At 40.8% G+C, this 26,022-nt stretch overlaps 1 protein-coding gene across 1 annotated transcript; it reads right to left on the bottom strand.

Annotated features, from left to right (window-relative positions):
• Window positions 1–485: 485 nt before the first annotated feature.
• Window positions 486–23,323, bottom strand: OPALIN (oligodendrocytic myelin paranodal and inner loop protein). The gene is made up of 6 exons (XM_036736080.1): window positions 23,268–23,323; window positions 19,830–19,865; window positions 14,925–14,960; window positions 4,834–4,950; window positions 3,632–3,691; window positions 486–1,544 (listed from the first exon to the last, which is right to left on the bottom strand). The coding sequence occupies exons 1-6, from the start codon at window positions 23,295–23,297 to the stop codon at window positions 1,365–1,367; spliced, it is 459 nt and encodes a 152-aa protein (XP_036591975.1). The 5' UTR covers window positions 23,298–23,323; the 3' UTR covers window positions 486–1,364.
• Window positions 23,324–26,022: the final 2,699 nt, after the last annotated feature.

Genomic DNA, 26,022 nt, shown 5'->3' with positions numbered 1-26,022 from the left:
CCCTATTTAAACCACTTGTCTGGTTTTCCCTGTCTAGGGAAATCCAATTTTAAAAAGATGAATCCCACACTCTGCTCTGAAGGTCATCGAAGGAGGGGCTGGGGAGGGCTATAAATTAACAAGGGCTCTTTGCTAAAAGAACCAAAAAGCTCTTGGATTGGACATTTGCAGAAGCATCTTTCCATTCATTCATCCAATGAGCTTTTATTAAGCAGGACATTGTACTAGGGATTAGGGGTACAAAGAGAAAAAACACCAACCAGGATCTACCTTCAAAGAGTTTCCGGGCAACATTCTAGTTGTGGGAAACAATATGAACACAGATAAGTTAAGACAAAATACATACAAAATAAAATCAGGATAATCTGTGGGGAGAGGGCTGTAGCAGCTGGGACAATCAGGGAAACCTGATGTACAACGTGGTGTTTGAGCTGAGCCTTGAAGGAACCTAAGGATTCTAAGATACAGAGGGGAGGAGGGGGAATATTCCAGGCATGAGAGACAGTCTGTGCAGATGCAGAGGTAGCTATTGACATAAGCAGTTGGCCTCTACGGGAAAAAGAGACAATTAAAATTCACTTTAAGTTCAACAAAGCATCACCAGTACCTTGTAACATATTCAGAAATTAGCTTGTAGAACTCTAGGCTGTGGATAGTGGATGTCACACATATACCCTCAGGTTTATGTTGGTAGGTAGCCCAATTGCTATTTTAACAGTTTCTGATGTTAAGGCTTTTGCCTCTACGAGACGGGAAAGCTAGGTAGAAACTGTATTCAGTAGTATCTTGTGGGTTGACCTGAGGTCAATGTAACTGTTTCCTATCTACCTAATATCGAGTCTCAGTTGTCCAGAAGGTAGTGATGACTTTGCCTCATCCAATGCTTCTCTGGTCTCATGTGGCTACTCAGGAGCATTGTCATTTCTTTAAACAAAAGTCCAAACCTGATCTGCTGGCTTCTTTGTGAATAAGAGATATGACCCATGATTAAAGGAAGGCAAGGTGGGAAAGGCCAGATGTGGGGAAATAGAACACTGCTCAAGGTCACCCAGGAAAACCAATGGGAGTACTAGAGATGGAATTCAAGTGCTTAAGGTGCTAGAGTCATCATTCTTCTAAGCAATGGACTTGGATGAGCGGTACCTCATTACCAAGTACTTCATTATTCAGGCAGAACCTAAATACTAATAGAATAAATCAATTCAAATGCTAATGAAATATTTTTTTCAGATCAATGAAGAAAATTTGTGTTGGCTAGGCACCATCTAGGCATTCTAACTGACTTCCAGTATAAACCCAAGTATTTCTCTGGACTAGGTTTTTTTGTTTTTGGAGTAAGTTTGAAATCAGTAGCTGAGGCTATTTCATTTCCTGCCCCGTTTGGGTAAAAGCCACCTTGGCAAACTGTGCTTTTTTTCAATTTCAGTTCTAGGAAAGTAAGCATCGTATGATAGTTCTTCTGTCCCTGTTACGGTCTTCACATACACGTGAGTCTCTTCCATCTCTATTGTTTCCCTCACATCCATGTCAGGGCTGCTGAGATTCTGGGAAAAAAACAAATGAAAGGATGAATGAAGCTTGAACAGTCTCATAATTTCTGTCATTAAAGTCATTTATAGGTTTGTGTTCTCTCATATCTCTTGTCGTCCCAATATTAAATAATAGTCAGGTTCCTCCACAAACCTAATAATAGGTTATTTTATATTGATCACCCATCTCAGATTAGAATTTTCCAAACAGTAGGTCAGGATGCCCCCCAGGAATTTCTAGGGAATTTTGAGGATTATATTAGTCATGAAGCTATTGCAGTTCTTTAGCATGTCAATTCAAGGCAAATTGCCTGCTCTTCCTTCTTAGTTCCAAGGATATCATAATGGATTAGGCAACAGCCCTATCTCTGCTAGCATAGAGATGTCTATGCTTCTAAAGGCAGACATTAATGCCTTTCACAGCACAGAAAAGAGCAATTAGTGAATGCACAAAGAAGAATTCTATTCATAACTTTATTTATTATGAAGATTAATTTGCTTCAAGTAAAACCCTATACCATGATTTTAAATTTTAGCATGAGAGTTTAATTGAAACAAATGATTGTAGTTGACAATAGCTCAATCCCTAAATAAGCCCCTAATAATGATAACTCAGTTGCTAAGATCAGTGTTAAGAGGTCTGCTATAGTGTTACTGTTCACAATAAAATCTATCCCTGAATCTACCCTTTTAACAAATTTTTCCAGTGCTTCTTATAGTGTTGATCTCTCTGCAAAGACTTCACCAGTTCATGTGTCACAGTCCTCAGGGGAGATATCATCTCAACAACCTGAGCCTTATTCCAGACGAGAGTGCCACCATCTTTCTGGCCATCTGAATTCACAACTCCTTCAATTCCTCACTCTCACTCCACATATCCATTCACTTGACAAATCTGATTAATTCTACCTTCATACCATCTCTCATCTATGTCCTCGTTTCTCTATTCACACAGTCACCAATCTAGTTCAGGTCTCCATCAACTCTCCCCTGCCTCCTCACAGGTATTCTTGCTTCAAATCTCTCCCCACTTTAATCTACCCTACACATAGCAGCCAAAGTGATTTTCCTAAACCCCAAATCTGACCTTATCAGTCCCCTACTCAATAAACTCTCGTGCCCTATTAATAAACTCTATTGGCTCTAGGGTTGAATATTGTTTCATTTTTATCTCCTCCTTTTCATTTCTATTTTGGTGTGATTTTTTTAATATCCATAATTACTAGTATGGTAGTATGTATATATAATTTATGAATAAGTAAGTAGACATATATTAAGGGTACATGCTTGAAAATTTTTACTGATAAGAGTACATGTTCAAAAATGTTTGGATGCCATTAGTTGAGTATTGAAGTATTATGGTTTCAATGGAAAGACCTTGAGATAGGGCATCAAGGAAGGTGTATTAGAGGACAGATGCTGGGCAAAACTAAATGAGCATCCATGGAGAATCACAGAATCTCAACAATGGGAGAGATCTACGTCAACCTGTACCTGGATGTGAATTCCCGATAAGGTCCATGACTATGATCATCCAGCCTCTAAAGACCTCCAGTTATGGGGAACTCATTACCTCAGAAGGAGGCCCATTCATTTTGGGATGGCTCTAATTATTGGGAAGTTTTTCCTTACATTGAGCCAAAATCTTCATCAGAGTAACTTTCACCCGTTACATCTAGCTCCACCCTTTGCATCTAAGCAAGATAAGCTTAATCCCACTTCTTCATTATAGTCCTCCAAAAACTTGAAGATATCTTTCATGTCTCCAAATAAAATCTCTTCTCCAGGCTGAATTACTAACTCACTCTGACATTGTCCATCTCTCTCTCTCCCTCCCTCCCTCCCTCCCTCTCTCTCTCTCTCTCTCTCTCTCTCTCTCTCTCTCTCTCTCTCTCTCTCTCTCTCTGTCTCTCTGTCTCTCTCTGTCTCTGTGTCTGTCTGTCTGTCTGTCTCTCTCTGTCTCCATTTCTCCTCTGGCTTTCATTTTATGTCTATCTCCTCTCTAACCCAATATACTTTTTGCCCTCTTCTTTTGATGACAGGATTTAATTTCACAGATTACTTATTGTGAGATATTAAGAAGCACAACTGAGAATCCTTACCTCCAATGATACTTCAGAACTGTCGTAGATGTCTGGAAAATCGTTTGGTCTTTGGTTCTCCTAAATTGGTAACAAAAATGTGGAATGAAAAGATATAAGCTTGGGTCATGATTTAAGTGCATGAGACATGAACACAGTCACATTCAAAAATAGGAGACGGAATGGATTTAGAGTCCGCGTGACACTTTAGATGATAATAACATGACAACTTTCAGAATAACCCTGCCTAAGGAACTTCGAATGAGGGATCTGGACCTCGAAATAGCCTTGTATTTATGACAAAGGGAGACTCTACCTTCTTTATTCTGGAAGGAAAAAAAAGCATAGATGACTATATTCCTGGACATAACTGATAATAAACACCGTCATGCCTTGTAGCCACCTCTCTCTTTGGCCAGTTATCATCTGCTTTCTTTCCCTGCATGTTGTCCTTTGTTTTCAAAGTTACCTCATACTGGCCCAAAGAGGTGGACTGCTTAGAGCTTGGTCAGACATAGAATTAACCAAAGTCATCCACTGCATTCCAGCCGTCACCAGTCGTCTTGACTTTTGCCCTGCCACTGGACTTTGATGACTCAGGAAAGAGAGTAAGGCTGACAACTTCTCACAGCTCTTGCCTCACTTAAGTCAAATTCACGAGCATGTTAGGATATCACCTGTGATGTCATTGGTCTTCTTTGAAAACGAACAGCAAAAACAACAACCCCATATCGGTCTCCCTGCCTCAAATCTCTCTCCACTTTACTCTAACCTACACATAGCAGCCAAAATAATTTTCCTAAAGCCCAAGTCTGATGGAATGGGAATTTGGTTTTACCATTATGTTTATTACTCGATAGACATTAAAGATTACAACTAGAAGATGTCTCTATAATTTGAGAATACTTTTACTTTAAACAAATGTCCTCCTAAGAGTAAATGTTCTCAATAGTCTGACGATGAAGCTGAGGCATAAGGTGGGAATGTTTTTGTCCAGCATCTACTGACAGAAATGGAATCTAAGAATTATAATGCAACAAACTGGGAAAGTCATTTACAGCAAAAACTCCTTGAGGGCAGGGAATATTTTGGTTTTGTCCTTGTATCCCCAGTACCTCGAACAATGCCTGGCTTAAGCACTTACATAGTAAGTACTTAATAAATGCTCGGTGAATGAATGTCATTTAGAGTCCCCGTTCAAACCAAAGGAAAAGGATAATCACCTGTGTATGCCCATCCTTTCTTCTTTTCTGAGCACAGACCACAATTAAAGCTACAAGCAGGACCATGGCCACCAAGGTTGGGATGCCTGCTGCCAGTCCCAGAATTGTGATACAACCCTAATGTAAAGAGATAGGAAGCATAGGATCAAATGTATCAATTCTTTTGTGATTTCTCACCATTCATTCCCACAAATGGTCAGTAAAGATGCAGTATGCACCAATAGCTATGTCCAAGCCACAGACTTCATTCATACTCAAGGCTCAACCTAGACTGTAAGTTGCTTAAGAGCAAAGATGGTATTTTTCCCTATGTTTTTGTTTTCTTTTGTAAACAGCAAAGAAAATATATCTAGCACATAGTAGGTGCTTAATAAGTGCCTATTGACTTCTCTAAATGTGACTTCCTATTACAAATTATGCAATGGCGAACAATAATAATATTGATATGCTCACATTAAGAGAGCACTTTAAGATTTACACACAGGGTCACCTTGGAACCTTGCAACCCTGAGGCAGGTACTACAGGTATTATTATCTGCATTATACAGATGAGGGAACTGAGGTTCAGACTACATAAGGAATACATGTCAGAGGTAGGATTCCAACTCAGGTCTTCCTGACCCTGTGTCCAGCACTTTACCAATTATGCCATGCTGCCTTCCAGAAACCGGATCTGGCTCTAAGGTGTTTCTGATGAGACAGAGAAAAAGATTTGGGTGAGTGGTTCATCTGCCTCACCCATGTCTTTCCTTTCTATCCAAACACACTTGACTCGGCAGAGGCAACTCATATCAGTAAATCCTAGCGTCTGTACTTTGCGTCTCAGGGTCCCTATGTTTTGTTGTTTTTTAGTCATTTCAGTCATGTCAGATGCTTTGTGACCCCATCGGTGTTTTGTTTTTTTTTTTGGCAAAGCTACTGGAGTAGTTTGCCATTTCCTTCTCCAGTTCATTTTACAGATGAGGAAACTGAGGCAAACAGGGTGAAGTGACTTGCCCTGGGTTAGTGTGTTACATCACATTTGAACTCAGGACTTCCTGACTCTAGGCTCTGTGCTCTATTCACTACCCCAGGGTCCCTATGTTTAGACTTCTAAAATAACCCAGGGGGAAGCTTGCCTTCCTAGCATTGGAAACTGGAATTGATGTAAATGTGGTGAAAGTGATCCTCCACCGGAATGCAATTATTTGAGTGACGTAAATAAAAACCAAACCAAACACCAGTAAGGCAAAGCAAGCATTCTAATCTTAATTACCAATATTGCCCCCAAAGAAGAAGTGAAGAAATTCACCTCCTTCTCTTCTTTGGAGACTATCTGCATAGAAGATTGCATACAATGTCTGATGGGGTCAATGTATTGGTTGGTTTTGAATAACTACTTTCCCTGAAAGAATGTTCCCTGTGGGGGATAGGATGAGGTGGAGATAGAGGGAGTGTCAGAGGAGCATAGCTGAGAATAAATGTGATGGGAAAACAAAATGTTTCATAGACATAGAGATAGAAGAGATGCCAGATGCCATCTCATCCAATTGCCTCATTTCACGAATAAGGAAACTGAGGCAAAAAGATGTTTAGTGGCTTGCTCAAGATCACTCAGGTAGAGAATGTTAGAGGCAGGATTCTAACTCAAGTCTTTTGACTCAAGAGCCAATGCTCTTTTCACTGCAGCATACTGCCCCCTCCCCAATTATTTAAAAAATTTATCATCTCATATTTAAAAAAGAAAAAGAAATACAAGTGGTTAGTTAGATTGGAGGAGTTTATATAAAAATTTCCTGCCTCTTTGGGCTATGCTAGGGCTTCTACTCCAAGAACCAGCCTGTGGTTCTTTTTGCTGCTAGTAAGAAGAAATGAGAGACAGGAGACTGGAATAGGATAGGGCAGAGACAGAAAAGAGATGTAACCTGGTCAGCGCTTACACAAAATGAGTTTCCTGGATGACTATTTCACAAGTCAGAACATTTTTCAAAGCCTTTGAGGAATCCTCCCCCTACCCAATTAGCCTATATCTAAGATAATGTTCTGAGGGTCTAGCGAGTGAACCCAGTGCAACTCTCTCTCCCTCTCCCTCTCCCCTTCCCTCCTTCCCCTTATCTTTCTCTCCCTCTCCCTCTCCCCCTCCCTCTCCTTCCCTCCTTCTCTCTCCCCCTTTCTCTCTCTCCCCCTTTCCCCTCCCCCCCTCACTCTCTCTCTCTCTCTCTCTCTCTCTCTCTCTCTCTCTTTCTCTCTCTCTCTTTCTCTCTCTCTCTCCCTCTCTCTCCCTCTTCTTTTCCTTCTTTCTGTCCCTTTCTTCCTCCCTCTCCCTCTCTTCACATGGACCCAACCAGCTTGAGGACCAAACCCTTTTAAAAATGGGTAGCAGCTTGGTTACATCCCACATGTGAGAGGGTGGAGTTGTTTGTGTGGCCAAGTACAGGAAGTTTATGCCTACTCATCCTGTCAGACTCTTTTACATGTCCTCGAATAAGTACACCACAAGGAATCCACCCAATATGCTGGAGTCCATCGTTGTTTTCTTTTTATATCATGGGGATACCAGAAGAGCCCACAGCTGTTTATTGACCATTCTTTGCTCTCACCACATGATCAGTCCATCTTCTTTCTTAATTAGCTACTTTTTATAATAGTCATCAAGTGGGAAAATAAGATAGTCTCACCATGGGGTGAGCTGAAGTTTACTGTCTGTGTGACCTTGAACAAGTCACCTACCTGGGCTTTAGTTTCCTCATCTGTAACATGAGGGGGCTAGATTAGATGGCCCCTTAGGTCCCTTCCAGCCTCACCCTGGGCATCCTGGTATCCCACAAACCCATGCTACAAACTCATAGTCCTTGCTGTATCTCAGGTGGGGTTTTCCCTGAGCTCCGGTAGACAAGGTTCCTCTGGCAGCTTGGATGCTGCCCTGAACTCCAGATACCTCAGAAAGAGGGGAGAATATCCCCTACTCCTACATCACAGGAAGACTGCTCCCTACCCTAAATCTCCACATAACCAGCTCACTACCGTTTGGTCACTCACTGCCACTTCTAATGCATAGCTGCCTGGCCTGGTACCCTTGTATGTCACTCTGGTGTGGCACCAAAAAGCAGTCTCTCTGTGCAAAGTGCCTGTCTAAGACAGCAACAACTTTTCCTTTACTACTGCTAAGTCATTCCACCCTTCTCCCTTCTCCCCAAGGGAAAACACTTGTGGGTTGCTACAACCAAGGTCACTCCTGCTTTTTTATATACACTCCCTGACAAACTGAACAGTTCATCTCTAGATTTCTGGACCATCTGTTAGTATCTGTTCTTGGCTATGTCTAGCATCTTTCTTAGAGCTCCAAGTACTGACAAACCAAGCTCCTTGATCATTTTCACAGTATCCCCTGAGAGCCACAGTCAGCCAACGAACATTGATTTAGTGCCTCCTATTGCGCACTGAAAATCCACTGATGCATCATCATCCCATTTTAAAGAAAATCCCTGCCTTGGAATAATCCTAGATTGTGAAATTTTGTCCTCAAATTCGTCAAAGGTCTTTGATTTCATTTGTCTAGGAACCCCCTCCACCAGCTGCTATAACTTAATAAAGTCTTTGGAATCTACCCGTGTTTATACAATGGTCCTCGTTGTTGTTCGTCCTTCGTACTCGAAGAAGACCAATGATATCATGATGTTGGGGTCAAGGTACAGTGAGTCCAACTGTGTGAGGACTTTCACAACTATTAAGTGTCAGAGGCTGGATATGAACCCAATATTTCCTGATCCCAAGTCCATTGACCTGACTATTCATTATGCCACCGAGGGCTCTTATAGGCAATAAATACTTAAGAATAATCAATCAACAAGCATTTATTAAGCTCTTTCTATGTGTTAGGTGCTATGCTAAGTAGTGGGAATACAGATATGAGCAGAAAGAAAGATAGCCCCTTTCCTCAGGGAAAGAAGCTTCCATTTTACTGGGGAAATGTAACATATACTAGGAAGCTGAAGAAGAGGGGGTGGTGGGGTGAAGATACTCAAAACCAGGCGTGGGAGAGATACCAGAGAATACAACCTGGAGAAGGCCTTCCTTAAATGAAGTCATCCAATCAGAGCAAGAAGCTGCAGGAGCTCAGTCCTTCCAATGTGGGAATTCCAGGGCAGTTTGAGCTTCCAGATTGAAGAGGTTTCTGCAGCATAAGAGGTTTCTGGGGCAGAGATTCTTAAAAATAGCTTCTCCACTTGACATTGAAGAAACAATTGAGAGATGGTGTGTAAAGCATGTTATAGACTTGAATGGTAATAGAAATGTAAGCTCTTATCATTATTTCATTCTCACCTGTGTTTGAAGCATTCTATCAACTTATCTCTGCCATCCTCACAGCTCCAGGAAGAAGGCAATATTGAACATCTCCCATTTATTTTACAGAAGGATAAATCAATCAGAGCTAGGTGGCACAGTGGATAGAGTTCTGGGTTCAGAGTCAGAAAGACTTGAGTTCAAATGCAGCCTCAGAAACTTCCTAGTTTTATGACCTTTGGCAAGTCCCTGCCTCTGTTTGCCTATGGACTGGTGGTTCACTAGAGAAGAATATGGCAAACCAGTATCTTTACCAAGAGAGCCCTATGGACAGAGGTCCACAGGGTCACAAAGAGTCAGACACAACTGAACAACAACAACAAACTTAATTAATAGTCGATAAATGTTTATCAGGTATTTAGTCTGTGCCAGGCACTGTGCTAAGGACTGGGAATACACATAAGAAAAAGAGACTGTCTTTGCCCATGAGGAGCTTAAAATGTGGGGAGAAGACAATACACAAAAGGAAGCTGAAAAGGGAGGGAGACTGCCAGAGCTGGGGGAAGGATAGCAAGTTAAAACCAGCTGATGTAAGCTGATAGTAAATAAACCAAGGCAGAAGTTAAAAGAATTCATCCATAGTCACATAAAGTTGGCTCAGAATTTCTGAGTAAAAATGGAGTATGCTATGTTGTAAGGAGTACTGAATCTGGTATTAGAGGACCTTGGTTCAAAGGCATTTGCTAAGATGACACAGTAGGGGGCGGAGCCAAGATGGCGGCTGGTAAGCACGGACTAGAGTGAGCTCCGTACCCGAGTCCCTCCAAAAACCTATAAAAATGGCTCTGAACCAATTCTAGAACGGCAGAACCCACAGAACAGCAGAGGGAAGCAGGGCTCCAGCCCAGGACAGCCCGGATGGTCTCTGGGTGAGCTCTATTCCACACGGAGCTGGGAGCTGGGAGCTGGGAGCTGGGAACAGTGTGGAGCAGAGCCCAGCCTGAGCGGCGTGGACGATCCAGACTGGAAGCCGGGCGGAGGGGGCCCTAGCGCCCTGAATACGTGAGCAGTTACCAGACCCCTCGACCCACAAACACCAAAGACTGCGGAGAAGGTTAGTGGGAAAAGCTGCGGGAGTGGAAGGAGTTCGCGGTTCGGCTTCCAGCCCCGGGGGCAGCGGAGGTGGGGCAGCTACAGCTGTTGTTACTTCCGGCTCCAGGCCCACCTGGTGGGGGGAGTTAAGTGGCGGATCACAGCAGGGGTGCACAGCCTGCCGAAGATCTGAGCCCAGTCTGGACTGGGGGTCCTTGGGGAAGGAGGAGTGCGGCTCTGACAGAGCTGGCACCTCCCCCCCAAACGTAGAACATAGAACTCTGTAATCTACAAGCAGTCATACCCCACTGAAAAGCTCAAGGGTCAAGTTAGTTGGTTGGGAATATGGCCAGGACGCGAAAACGCGCCCAGATTCAGTCTCAGACTTTGGATTCTTTCTTTGGTGACAAAGAAGACCAAAACATACAGCCTAAAGAAGACAGCAAAGTCATAGAGCCTACAACCAAAGCCTCCAAGAAAAACATGAACTGGCCCCAGACCATAGAAGAACTCAAAAAGGATTTGGAAAAGCAAGTTAGAGAAGTAGAGGAAAAATTGGGAAGAGAAATAAGAAGGATGCGAGAAAACCATGAAAAACAAGTCAATGACTTGCTAAAGGAGACCCAAAAAAATACTAAAAAATACACTGAAGAAAACAACACCTTACAAAATAGACTAACTCAAATGGCAAAAGAGCTCCAAAAAGCCAATGAGGAGAAGAATTCCTTGAAAGGCAGAATTAGCCAAATGGAAAAGGAGGTCCAAAAGACCACTAAAGAAAATACTACTTTAAAAATTAGATTGGAGCAAGTGGAAGCTAGTGACTTTATGAGAAATCAGGATATTATAAAACAGAACCAGAGGAATGAAAAAATGGAAGACAATGTGAAATATCTCCTTGGAAAAACCACTGACCTGGAAAATAGATCCAGGAGAGATAATTTAAAAATTATTGGACTACCTGAAAGCCATGAGCAAAAAAAGAGCCTAGATACCATCTTTCAGGAAATTATCAAGGAGAACTGCCCTGATATTCTAGAGCCACAGGGCAAAATAGAAATTGAAAGAATCCATCGATCACCTCCGCAAATAGATCCCAGAAAGAAATCTCCTAGGAATATTGTTGCCAAATTCCAGAGCTCCCAGATCAAGGAGAAAATACTGCAAGCAGCCAGAAAGAAACAATTTGAATATTGTGGAAACCCAATCAGAATAACCCAAGACCTGGCAGCTTCTACATTAAGAGATCGAAGGGCTTGGAATACGATATTCCGGAGGTCAATGGAGCTAGGATTAAAACCTAGAATCACCTACCCAGCAAAACTGAGTATCATGTTCCAAGGCAAAATATGGAGTTTCAATAAAATAGAGGACTTTCAAGCTTTCTCAGTGAAAAGACCAGAACTGAATAGAAAATTTGACTTTCAAACACAAGAATCAAGAGAAGCATGAAAAGGTAATCAAGAAACGGAAATTGCAAGGGACTTACTAAAGTTGAACTGTTTTGTTTACATTCCTACATGGAAAGATGATGAGTATGATTCATGAAACCTCAGTATTAGGGTAGTTGAAGGGAATATGCATATATATATATGCATATATATATGTTTATGTATATATATAAGTGAATGTGTATGTATGCATGTATCTATGTGTATATGTATGTATGTGTATGTATGTGTATATATATATATGTAAAAGAAAGAGAGCAGACACAGGGTGAGTTGAGGATGAAGGGAAGATAGCTAAAAGAAATAAAATGAAATTAAGGGATGAGAGAGTAACTTACTGAGAGAGGGAGATAGGGAGAGATAGAATGGGGTGGATTATCTCCCATAAAGGTGGCAAGAGGAAGCAGTTCTAGCAGAGGAGGGGAGTGGGCAGGTGAGGGGGGAATGAGTGAACCTTGCTCTCATCAGATTTGGCCTGAGGGGGAATACCATACATACTCAGTTGGGTATCTTACCCCACAGGAAAGAAGAGGGAGGAAGATAAAAAAAAAAATAAAAGGCAGGGGGATGATGGAGTGGAGGGCAGATGGGGGTGGAGGTAATCAAAACAAACACTTTGGAAAGGGGACAGGGTCAAGGAAGAAAATTCAATAAAGCGGGATGGGTTGGGAAGGAGCAAAATGTAGTTAGCCTTTCACAACATGAATATTGTGGAAGGGTTATACATAATGATACATGTGTGGCCTAGGTTGAATTGCTCAACTTCTTAGGGAGGGTGGGTGGGAAGGGAAGAGGGAAGGGAATTTGGAACTCAAAGTTTTAAAATCAGATGTTCAAAAACAAAAAAACTTTTTGTATGCAACTAAAAAATAAGATACACAGGCAATGGGGCGTAGAAATTTATCTTGCCCTACAAGAAAGGAAGGGAAAAGGGGATGAGAGGGGAGGGGGGTGATAGAGGGGAGGGCTGACTGGGGAACAGGGCAACCAGAATATACGCCATCTTGGAGTGGGGGGGGAGGGCAGAAATGGGGAGAAAATTTGTAATTCAAACTGTTGTGAAAATCAATGCTGAAAACCAAATATGTTAAATAAATAAATTGCATTAAAAAAAAAAAAAAGATGACACAGTAGAATAGTAACTACAAAACATTCCACTTATAAACCTGGGGGGGCATTCTTCCACAAATATGCACAATATTGATGGGAAAGATAATCTCAATAAGCAGATAGTAGTAATGAGGCACTACCATAACAACCTGCTGAAATTGGTTGTATGTTGCCTTACCCACACGTATAAACTAGGATGCAACTCCTGGTACTGCCAGACCTAAAAGTCCTTTTTCTCTTTGGAGAATCCTCATCCAGTTTCACTTGGACTAGCATTTCTGTTGGTTGGATAGCTCAGCTGAATTTTTAGGGAACTCGCAATTTCCAGAGCTGGATCTCTTCCAGCAATCATAGCCAGTTCTTTTCTCTGCTACCAAGGACCCAGTTTCTCAAAGCTGCTCTTGCCCTTGAGTGACATCCTTTCTACATCCAAATCTCTCTGTAGTGTGTTTCTCTGCTTCCTCAATAGTACCTCCAACTCTCTTTAGCTGATTAAAGCTCAATCTGCTATAGTTCCTTGTTATATTATAAACTATGCTATGGCAGGATGTATAGTATAACAGGATAGTAGCCACTGATCTTAGTCCTTATGAGCATGTACAGAGTTCAGCTGATGCAGTTCTCCATGCAAAAGAGACTAGACAGCCTGCTTCCAATAGAGTTGAGATAACATGTAAGGGAAATGCCTTGGAGAGACATTTTGTAATTGATTTTGGTTTGCTAATTGCATTTTTGATGGGCTGGGGAGCATTCAAAAAGCACTATTTGATCTAGGGTAATTTATTTTTGTCTTCGTATTCCCAGCAACTTGTAGAGTGCCATATTCATATCGAATGCTTAATAAATATTTGTTGGATTGAATTAAAGAGGCAGCTTTGGAGAACAAAGCCAAAAGTGTACTGGATTCAGCTCATACCAGCTCTTGAAAGCAGATTGTTAAATTTTCAGTGCGTGCATTTACTTCTTAGAAATCATCATAGGTACAAATCAGGGCTTGATTTATTACTTTAATTTATTGTTTCTAGACTTAAGGGATGGAGAAAATGTTAATAATATAGATTAAAGTTAATAGTCTGTCAAGAACACTTTTTTTCCTCAGAGAGTTGAATGTTAAACATTTACCAGCATACCCTTGGACAAAGGAGAGCAGTAATCTCAGAATTATTAAGGTTTTAATATATAATGGAAAAGAAAAGACTGTGGTCACTTTATTTCAAGAAAATGATCTGCGATTCCTTTCCTCTTCAATCTTCACACCTAGCCATCTGGATTTTCTCTCTCATGCCATAGCAGCTTGATCATCCTGGAAGTTCACTCATCTCTTGACCTTCTTCAACAAAGATATACACTGGGCCCCATCTGTCCCTTCCTCTAATTGGCTGGTTTTCCCCAGAACCTCCTTTAAAAGGAAAGCAAGGGGCAGCTAGGTGGCGCAGTGAGTAGAGTACCAGCCCTGGAGTCAGGAGAACCTGAGTTCAAATCAGGCTTCAGACACTTGACACACTTACTAGCTGTTTGACCTTGGGCAAGTCACTTAACCCCAATTGCCCAACCTTCCCCCCTCCAAAAAAAAAAAAGGAAAGCAGGTAGGCCAGCTGTTTCTTCATTCCTCTCTGAGCTCCACTCCTGACTCTCTGGACTTAATCTATCATGCCTCCTTGAGGGAACCTTCCCCTCCCCTTTTCCACTTCTTTTAAAGCGTTGTCTTCTCCCATTAGAATGCAAGTTCCTTGAGGACAAGAACTGTCTTTCTTTATGCTTGTATTCACATTCCCAGCAGTTATCATAATGTCTGGCACATAATAAATGTTTAATAAATGCTCTTTGGTTTGACCTGTGACTTGAGAAAAAAGTTCCAAAATGAATTAAAACAAGTGGTATTGTGCAAATAGAAAGAACTCATGGGACTCTGTTAAGGAGAAACTTAAAATTTTGCATTTGGATTTGTGTCTTTACCACTTAGCATACTGCCCAGCACATAAACACAGAATAAATACTTTTGCATTTATTCATTCATTCTTTCATTCAAATAATTGTAAATATTTTGTGCTCTTCTTACATTGTTCTACTTGTGAGAAGAGCTAGTAGGAAGATGTTTTATGTAAAAGAAAGACAAAGTTATATGTAATTTGGTTTTGTTTTTCTGACAGTTTTTCAATTCGATGTTGTACTTACTTCTGTGATTCCACCAGCAGCATCAGGGAAGGAAGTCTGTAGAGGGAGGGAAAAAAAAAACCATGCATCTTAAGACAACAAAATCTGTGATAATGGATGTTATGTTTGCAAAATAGTCTGAAAATAGAATGTCTGGTTTCTGACCCTTTGCAAAAGTAAATGATGTTTATAGCCATTCTTTTAAACTGAGAGTTCCCAGAAAAAAAATTAAATTTGATCCTATGGATCACTATTTCTGAAATCAATTCATAATTACCTATAATTTGTGCATTTATAGCATGTAAGAGGCAACAAGATGGCACAATGGTCATGGAGTCAGGGGGACCTGAGTTCAAATCCAGCCTCAGATACTTACTAGCTGTGTGACTTTGGACAAGTCACTGAACTTCTCTGCCTCAGTTTCCTCATCTGCAAATGTTAATAACATCTACCTCACAGGGTTGTGGTGAGGCTTAAATGAAATAATATTTATAAAGCAACTAACACAGTTCCTGGCATACAGTAGGTGCTTAATAAATGGTTTCCTTCCTTCGTTCCATTCATCTGTAGAGACAGGGCAGCTTAGTGGAAGGCCTGGATTAAATTGCTGCTCCCGGCACTAGCTATGTCTTAAGATACTATGTATTTCAAGCAACTTCTTTTTTTTATTTTTTGAAAATTTTTTATTCCACATAGACAATCTGTACTTTGCATGTTTTTCCTCCATTACAAATATTGAGTCATTACAAATCTCAGTCATTATAAAATCTCTCACATAATTAGTAGGCAACTCAAAGAGAATACCTTATAGGAATTAGCTGCAACAATTAGTAAAGATACTTTAATTCTATTTCTTTCTAAATGCACTTTTAAATTAAATCCAAATACGTAACACTCAAATATTACTGGAATGGATTTACAAATTAAGTTTACCATTTTTCAACCTTTTTCTCTGATACAAACTGGTCATGAGGTTCTGTAACACCTGGGGGTAAAAGAGCCAAATAAACTGGGGTTTCAGCTCCTTCCTCCATACTTTTGGGAGCTTTGGGTCCTCCCATGTCAGGTCTCACCCATCCTGGGCAGCAGGCATTTAGAAGAATATTATCTCCTTTCCTCTGCTTGTTCAGTTGCCTGGCTTGGATTTTTGACAAGACAGTGATTCCAATATGGGACACTCCATAAGCAGTGTTAGGCCAACCTTCCTTTTCATGCACTCCCTTCTTTGTATCTTCCACAATCTTGTTCATGAGGCCCACCAACTTTTCCTCTGTGATTGTGTCACTCCTAAATTTCTCCTGCAGTTCTGGGCTGCAGCTTTTAAGAATAAATACAGGCATCAAGCTAGAGACATTCACCACTCTACCTTTTCATGCTTCTCTTGATTCTTGTGTTTGAAAGTCAAATTTTCTATCCAGCTCTGGTCTTTTCACTGAGAAAGCTTGAAAGTCCTCTATTTTATTGAAAATCCATATTTTGCCTTGGATCATGATACTCAGTTCTGCTGGGTAGGTGATTCTTGGTTTTAAATTAGCTCCATTGACCTCTCTTAATGTAGAAGCTGCTAGATCTGGGGTTATTCTGATTGTGTTTCCACAGTACTCAAATTGTTTCTTTCTGGCTGCTTGCAATATTTTCTCCTTGATCTGGGAGCTCTGGAATTTGTCAACAATATTCCTAGGACTTTTCTTTTTGGGATCTTTTTCAGGAGACAATCAGTGGATTCTTTCAATTTCTATTTTACCCTCTGGTTCTAAAATATCAGGGCAGTTCTCCTTGATAATTTCTTGAAAGATGATATCTGGGCTCTTTTTTTTAATCATGGCTTTCAGGTAGTCCAATAATTTTAGAATTATCTCTCCTAGATCTATTTTGCAGGTCAGTGGTTTTTCCAATGAGATATTTTACATTGTCTTCCATTTTTTCATTCCTTTGGTTCTGTTTTATAATATCTTGATTTCTCATCAAGTCATTAGCTTCCACTTGCTCCAATCTAATTTTTAAGGTAGTATTTTCTTCAGTGGTCTTTTGGACCTCCTTTTCCATTTGGCTAATTCTGCTTTTCAAGGCATTCTTCTCCACATTGGCTTTTTGGAGCTCTTTTGCCATTTGAGTTAGTCTATTTTTTAAGGTGTTGTTTTCTTCAGTGTATTTTTCAGCATTTTTTTGGCTCTCCTTTAGCAAGTCATTGACTTGTTTTTCATGGTTTTCTCTAATCCTTCTCATTTCTCTTCCCATTTTTTCCTCTACTTCTCTAACTTGCTTTTCCAACTCCTTTTGGAGCTCTTCCATGGTCTGAGACCAGTTCATGTTTTTCTTGGAGGCTTTTGATGTAGGCTCTTTGACTTTGTTGACTTGTCACCAAAGAAGGATTCCAGAGTCTGAGACTGAATCTGGGTGCATTTTCGCTGCCTGGCCATATTCCCAACCAACTAACTTGACCCTTGAGTTTTTCAGCAGGGTATGACTGCTTGTAGACTAAAGAGTTCTATGTTCCACGCTTGGGGGGGATGTGCCAGCTCTGCCACACCAGCACTCCTCCTTTCCCAAGAACCCTCAACCCGGACTGGACTTAGATCTTCAGCAGGCTCTGCACTCCTGCTCTGATCCACCACTTAATTCCTCCCACCAGGTGGGCCTGGGGCTGGAAGCAACTGCAGCTGTACTTCTGCAGCTGCCCCACCTCTGCTGCCCCCGGGGCAGTAGCCGAACACTCCCGCAGGTTTTCCCACTAACCTTCTCTGTTGTCTTTGGTGTTTCTGGGTTGAGAAGTCTGGTAACTGCTGCAGCTCACTGATTCAGGGTGCTAGGGCACGCTCCTCCCAGCTCCTGGTCTGGTTGGTCTGCGCCTCTCATGCTGGGCTCTGCTCCGCTCTGCTCTGCTCTGCTCTGCTCTGCTCCCAGCTCCATGTGGGATAGACCTCACCCAGAGACCATCCAGGTTGTCCTGGGCCAGAGCCCTGCTTCCCTCTGCTCTTTTGTGGGTTCTGCAGTTCTAGCATTGGTTCAGAGCCATTTTTTTATAGGTTTTTGGAGGGACTCAGCAGGGAGCTTACGCTAGTCCCTGCTTTTCAGCCGCCATCTTGGCTCCGCCCTCTCTGTGCCAAGCACTTCTTAATACTTATCTATTGAGTCATAGGTGGACCGTGATCTGCATTGGCAAAGAGAGTTCCCATACTGTGAGTTCTCCTTTTAAGTATTTGAATTCTCCACAACAAATGTTTGATTCTGTCATCCAGGACATTTTGAGCTACATGTCACCTGCTTATGGAAAGAAAATTAATTTACTAAGAAACCATAAGATTTAGAGCTAGAACTCCCTCATTTGCAAGTGAAAAAATTGAGGTTTACCCAAGGTTACAAGGGTAGGAAGTAGCAGAGCCAGGATATAAGACCAAGTACGCATTGGTGAAGGAAGGTTAAAGGAAAGAGGGAAAGGTGGGGAAAACTTCAATATTTCCACAGTGTTTGGGAGTTAAGAGAGGAGTCATTCAGTGGTGTGTAAATTCTTTGAACTACACATCCTAAAAGGCTGTGACCAAACACCACAGTATGGTCATGTTACTTGTCATGTGTTCTGATTTAGTAGTCATGCTTTTAGCATGTCCAGTTTAAAAAGAAGACAGAAGTCTCCTCAGAAGTAGTGAGAGGTGAGCTAGTAAAAAGAGGGAAGTGCTGGTATAGCCAAAGGAAAGGGCACAGAGACATAAGACATTGCAGCCACCTCCTCTGCCCTCGGCATCCTTTCTAGATCTTGATGATGGGAACAAAACTTCATTTTAAGGCTTCATGGTTCATCTGACTGACATACCAGGTAGCTAGTGCTCTCCGTGTACTGCTGTTTTGAGCTGGGAAGGAAAATGTATAAATAGAGCCCTCCATCACATCCTAGTCTTTGAAACTTCTACGAGTGAACTGATGTATCCTTCTGCCATTCTGAGGAGATCATTATGCTCTTTGGAGACATTTGGGGAACAGCAGCCATTTGATAATGAGTGCCAAGAATGTTTAATACCTATATTATTTTATCAAGTACTTTTTGCTTTGATTTCATGAATCATCTGGTTTGGTTTGCTCCAAAGTCATTGGATGGGGGCTCAGAGTTATGAATTTTAATAGGCGAATACCCAAACAATACTGTTTCATGAAAAATCAAGGTCCATATGGAATGTCTAGAGCTCAGCATGGGACTACCATTCTTTTCTGTCTGTAGTTTCTGCCTGTAGTCTGTAGTTCTTTTCTGTCTTTTCTGTAGTTGATGCCTCCTGGCTATTGCCATCCTGCCTCTTACCATTGCCACAAGACTCCCATCCTCTTTTTGATCAGGATGCACTATAAGGATATCTGCATAATCATAGTGTGTTCTGAGTCATGTTGCCATACTATGAAAATAATTTTTGTTCTCTCCCTCTTTTTTATCTACCATTTTGTTTTTTCTTACATTTCCACTCTTGTCTTTATTCATTCTCTCCTTCCCACCCCTATCTCTTCTTTATTTTTCCTTTCGATTTACCTTAAATTTAATGGCTTTCCATTAATATGTTGAGTGTGATTTCTTCTTTTTTTGTGGTATAGTAGAGGGTCTTTTATACATAGCACAGGGCAGAGTCTCAACACATCTTAAGTCTTCTTTGTGAGGTTTAATTCATCCTTCTGAATCACCAGAAGCAATGAGACCCACAGAAAGAATAAAGAAGTAGAACTGGACCAACCATCATACCGCAATCTTGTGAGTGAGCAAAGTGTTGAAACAGTTTGCCACCGGAAACCAGGAACCTAAATAAATTTGAAAAAAATTGGCACTTCCTCATCTAGTCAGTTTGTTCTTGCTTAACTTGAAGTTTCTGTGCTATTCTACAGAGGCTTGACTCTAAAACTACACCAACATTTGCTGACTTATCTAGTGCAAAGGATATGAATACTTACTGTGTTAGGTGGCAATGTGAGATTTTGGTTCAAACTCTGGAAGGGAAAAGGAAATATTAAAATTCTTTGCCATAATTAGTCTGTCTGGTTTCTCCTCCTCATGTACTTCTAACGCAGGCAGATATTCCCCTATTTAATCCCCACCTGCAGGCTCAACTCTGTACTAGCCCTAGCCCTAGGGATTCCTAGAAGTAGTTTGGCTCAGGATCTATCTTGAGGATCCCTCTCCTCCCCCAATATAGGGGATCCTGTCTTTGAGCTCTATATCCCTGCCTTGTATCCTAGTCTTTGAGCAACTGTTTCCCGAGCCTAAGTGCCCCATTTCTCCAGGTTTGGGTACCTGATGCCAATTGCTTAACTGATTGGACCTGAATTACTTGCTTTGCAGTGGCTAGAATGATGAGCTAACTGTATATTTGACCTCAGACATTTACTAGCTGTGTGACTATGGGCAAGTCACTTAACCTGTGTTTGACTCAGTTTGCTCAACCTTAAAATGGAGATAATAATAGAAAATGCCTTGCAGGATCATTGTAAGGATTAAATGAGATAATTATTGTAAAAAGTATTTAGCACAGCGCCTGACACATAGTAGGCACTATATATGTACTGATTCCCTCCTTCCCTCCCCGCCTCTCCAGCCTGGATTAAAACTGTCGTGAGAGACAGGGTATCTAAGACTGGGTAATTGTCTCACTATACTATGCCCTGATCACACTCTACCTCAGGGCTGTCCAACCTTAGGTTATCTTAGGGCCACATTAAAATAAAATAATTATTCAAGGGCTGCACCCAGAATAAAAAATACAGTACACTAATAGAAAGTGGGGGAATGCTTGTCATCAGTATGACAGGCAAAGGCGTAAAGTGCCCATTGCCCATGGCTTACTGCCATCCAGCATACACATACTTTCCAGCTCATTACATGTTGTCTTTACCCATTAGAATTTAAGCTCTTTGCAGGAGGGTTTCAGCAGAACCTGGAAAGACTTATATAAATTAATGCAAAGTGAAGTGGACAGAACCAGAACCAGAACATTGTACACAGTAACAGCAATACTGTGTGATGTTCAACTCTGAATGGCTTAACTATTCTCAGAAATACATGATCCAAGACAATTCCAAAGGATTTGTGTTGAAAAATGCTTTCTACCTCCAAAAAAAGAACTTATGGAATTTGAGTGCAGATCAAAGCATACTTTTTTAATTCTATTTTTCTTGGGGTTTTTTTGGTCTGTGTTTTTGTCCCCATAACATACCTAATGTGGAAATATGTTTTGCATGACTGCACATGTATAGTCTCTATAAAATTGCTTGCCTTCTTAATGAGAGGGCAGAGGAAGGAGGGAGGGAGAGAATTTGCAACTCAAAATTTTAAAAATTGAATGTTTAAAATTGTTTTTATATGTAATTGGAAAAAAATGTTTTTTAAAAGAATTTAAGCTCTTTGAGGACAGGGACTGTCTAATGAGCTTTTAGCTGTATCCCCAATGCTTAGCATACTGTCTGGTTCAGTAATCTCTCTGTCTCTTTCTCTCTCTGTCTATCTCTAATAGCATGTGGGAAAATTATTAGACTCATTCTCCATGGCCCCAAAGCGAGGAACCGGCGAAAACATATACAAATTGGCATGAGGTAAATTTAGACCCAATTTCAGGAAAGACTTCCTAACAATTAGAACGATCCGAAGCTATCTGAAAGAGCCTCCTCATTGAGTTATTGGGTTCCCCTTTAAGCAAGAGTTGATTACCACTTATTATGTAATTGTAGTAGAGATTATTTTTGGAATATGGGTTGGTTTAGATGACTGCTCAGGTCCCTTCCAAATCTAAGCTTCTGTGATTCTTAACATCAATCATGGTATGGACAGATCATGGTTTTAATAAAATCTGAAATATACTAAATGCCTCTTTCTTTAGTATACTCAAAGCAAGTGTATCACCCTTCCAAGTCTAGTAAGATCAGGGCTAAAGCCCATTGTCTAAGGAATGAGTGATATTGTTTTCCTCTTGAAGAGAGCATTGTACTATGTTCCTTCAAGTCATTAATATCTTTCTCATGGTAACAAACAGCACATGCAATATCTTGTTCCAGGTCATTCCCTATCCCCCAGATGTTACTCAGAAAGAAGCTTTGTCTCTATCACACTGACATCAGCCCAGAGCTCGCTGCTGAGATGGTGTTCGGGAGCAGCTATAACAGCCCTTGTATTGAGTGTTGGCCCTTTTAGACAACACCTGGAGGCTTGTTTTTTATTTACATCATAGTTATTTAGCTCTCTTAAGCTAAAGGACTCTGATCCAAGTTGGCTCAAAAGAGAACTGATGAAGAGTCAGATATAACCTATAAAGGAGAGATAGGCAAAGCATAAATAAGTACAGGCTCATCGGAACTACCCTGGTCAGTAGATGTGTCCTCTTGCGAGGGAAATAAGTAAGCTATATCTAAGCCCAGAACCAAATTCTCCAGCTATCAAGCAGATAGACATTGGTTGATGGAAGGACAAGGCCACAGGATTTTGAGTTGAAAGGGCACCTATTTATCTAGTCCAACCTCTTTGATTTCTGAATGAAGGAACCTGAAGCCCAAAGAGGGGAAAGAGACCTTTTGAGGGTTATGTAGATAGCATGCAGCAGAAATGAAATGAATTCAAACCCCAAACCCAGTATTTTCTACTACTGACATCCCCTACTAAAGGGAAAGGGACTGGTAGGAAGAGCCCTGTTTTCCAGTCCCTTCCTCCCCACTTCAGCCCCCTCTGGGCTCAAGCCAGCCTCGAATCTAAAATCTACTGTCTTACTCTTGGCAGGAAGCATATAGGGAGGCCCTAGCTCAGATAACTTTGGCATAGTGTCAAGCTCCTTTCTTGATGCCCATGTGCCCTGGTATGGTACCAGCTAAGCACCCTCTGTTAAGTAGTACTAGGAAAACACTAAAAATTCAATTGGCTTTTAAAAAAAGTATTTAGAATGATCAAGCTTAAATCCTGAAGAAGAGATATGAGAATGCACTTTCCTTCTTGGAAAGGAATGTGAAACAGTGTCACGCTTAATTGATGTGTTAATTATGTTTACTGAACTGTTTCTTATTTTCATTTATTATAACTGATGGTTTTCTGGGTTGACCAGGGGAAGGGGTCTATTTGGGAAATTAAGGTGATGTCAAAATAAAATATGCCAATACAAATTTAAATGAATTTTAAACACTGTATAGGAAATTATTCATTCTTGGTCAGTACTTAAAGCTTAATCTCTTGACCTCTTTATTCACAAAAGTGGGAAGAACTTTCAGATGAGAAACTTTGTTTCTAAACATAAACGTTTGACAAATTGGAAGACACGCTCATTAAAAATCTTTCCATTTTTTTCCCTTATGAGAAACAAAGTTGTCAGTGGGGTAAAAAAAAAAATAAAACCAAAACAAACCCTTTTCACTTACCATTTCTGCTATTTGCATGTGGGATTTCATAAGTGTGTGGAATTCCCAATGTGGAAACTTCCTCCACCAATGCAGATCAGCGACTCATTTGGAACTTAGAGTCTTCAATAGTTTCCTAAGCGATAAAGAGTTTTAATCACTTGCCGATGGTCACAAAGCTAGTATGCATCAGAGTCCACTCAGCACAGACTTCCTCCCAGCACCAGAATTCACCAAATGAATCCAGATCAATCACAGGCACCCTCCTACTGGCTCTTCATGCCCATCTACAGGACAGTTTTACCTTCTGAGCCATCTGTGAAGGGAGGGAGCAGAAGAAAGCTGAGCTCAGTCTCTGCTTTCAGGACACCAGACATGTATGGTCAGAAGGCAATTGTCTCAGTTGCTGCTGCCTGGCCAGAGTCTAGGAAGGCATCTGAGACCACATGTCCCTCAGAAAAGGAAAACTGTTCTTTGTCACCCATTATTTGCACCATGTTGGGCGCTTGCCCGCTCCTCTGGCACTAGTATTTATTCCCCTTAATTTTCATTCTCCCTTTCTCCTCCTCACCTCTGCAGCCAAAGTCAAGTCAATCCAAGCTTGGAGGAATCTGCAGTCAGCAGCAGCAGCCTCTTCAGAAAGTAGTGGGTCATAGACTGGAAAGCGTGGTGGCACCATCTCCAGCTGACGGCCTTCCAAATTCAACAGCTTTCCTGGCAGCAAGAAGATGGACCCACTGCCAACATCAATACAGTGAGTAGATGTGTTCAGAGCAGTCTCTTAGAGAGTGCTTATTCCACTTTCTTATTTCCTTCAAGCATCAGATTTAGGACCACTAGGCTTTCTGGACATATTATAAAGTAAGAGGAATTTGCTAAAGTGAATAGAGCCCAGGACCTGGAAACTGGAAGATAAGGATTCAAATCTTGTTTCAAATACTTACTAGCTGTGTGATCCTGAGCAAGTTACCTAGCCATGGTCTGCCTTAGTTTTCTTATCTGTAAATTGGGGATAACAATAGCTTCTACCTCATAGCATTTGTTACTAGGATCAAATGAGATTATACACACATATGTGTATGTATGTATGTATATGTATATATTGTATATATGCATATACACATACATACATACTATAATTATGTGGATGCTTTTCTAATCATTTTAAAGTTTTCCTCCCAATAGGGAAAAGTAAAAGACATTCTGGCACAGTGGATAGAATGATACACTTGGAGTCAGGAGGACCCAGGTTCAAGATTTAGTTCTGATGCCTGCTAGCTGTGTGACCACTGGCAAATGATTTAAACTCTTCTGCCCAGGAAACTATCCAAGACTTTAAGTCCCAAATGAGTTGCTGATCTGCATTGGTGGAGGAAGTTTCCACAATGGGAGTTCCATACACTGATGAAATCTCAGCTCTGGATCCTATCCAAGCCCCTCCTCAAAAAAAAATTTTTTTTTGAAAGTCTCATAATTCAATGAGTCCATCCTAAGCTCTCTCGTTTTCTATATCCTACACTTTATACTGTTCTATATCTTTACTATCCCTGCCTTCTTTACATTAGTCTCTGAGAAAGAGATAATACTTCTCCTTGCCAAGAACCCTTTATTTATTCTCTCAATCACATCCCTTCCCATAACCTCGTGGAATTCATCCCATATATAATTCTTTCCCTCTCACCGTTTGCCTCTCTCCACCTCCTAACTCCTCCCCTATCTCTATTCTCATTTCTCAACATCTTCTTCTTCCTTCAAGGCTCAATTCAGTCATTGATTTCTCCTCGAAACCTTCCCTGATTTCCCCCAGTAGTCAATGTTTTCTACCTTTTCAGATAGTTACTGTATTCACTTAACTATTTTTTTCTATTTTTGATCCAGACCTACAATTGTATCATTGTAGGGATTTCTTGATATCAATGCAGAATTGCAACTGCTCTGCGATTTATAGTCCAAGAGAGCTGTTTGGGACCCTGAAGGATTTAAGTGACTTATCCAGGATCACATAGTCAGTAAGATTAGAACTGAGATTATCCTGATTAATAACTCTCTATCCATTACTCTATGGGGCCTTTATTTACTTAGCTATGTGTATGTTTTATCTCCCCAGTAGAATGTAAGCTTCTTGAGGGCAAGGGCAGTTTCATTTCATCATTTGTAAAGACGTTGGTTGGGTCTTAAGACAAATGGTATATTAACACAAGACAACCTCCAGAATATTTGTTGGTATTAACAGCCTATTAAAGTGGAAAAGTTGGCCAGGGAACGGGAAATAAACACCAATGCTCAAGTTTCTTGTGTTTCCAAGCATTAGCTCTTATACAGATTGGCTCCATTCCTTTTCTGATTGAAGCTTTGTTAATGGATTTAACTTATTTGGTCACATGTGATATTAACGAAGTTCTTGGGACATTCAGATTTTTTTGGTAGGATCAATGAGTACAGGATAGAATTCAATTCAATAAACATGTATTTAGTTACTTCGTTTCATGCTAAACACTGGGAACCCAAAGACAAAAATGACTTGCCCTTGGGGAGCTTAAATTCTACTAGGGGATATATATATATACATATATATATATATAATATACATATATATGTGTGTATATATATATATATATATACAGGCAAGCACAAGATATATACAAAATAAATAGCAAGCAATTGAAAGGAACTGATTACTGGGGGAACCTGGAAAAAGCCTTTTATAGGAGATGACATTTGAGTTGAGCTTTAAAGGGAGCTGGGGGATGTGAGGAAGATGTGGGGATGTGAAGAA

This window comes from Trichosurus vulpecula, chromosome 8 (assembly GCF_011100635.1).
Source record: "Trichosurus vulpecula isolate mTriVul1 chromosome 8, mTriVul1.pri, whole genome shotgun sequence".
Classification (NCBI taxonomy): domain Eukaryota; kingdom Metazoa; phylum Chordata; class Mammalia; order Diprotodontia; family Phalangeridae; genus Trichosurus; species Trichosurus vulpecula.
Note: the sequence above shows the minus strand (reverse complement) of the source record. Positions and strands in the feature narration are given on the sequence as shown.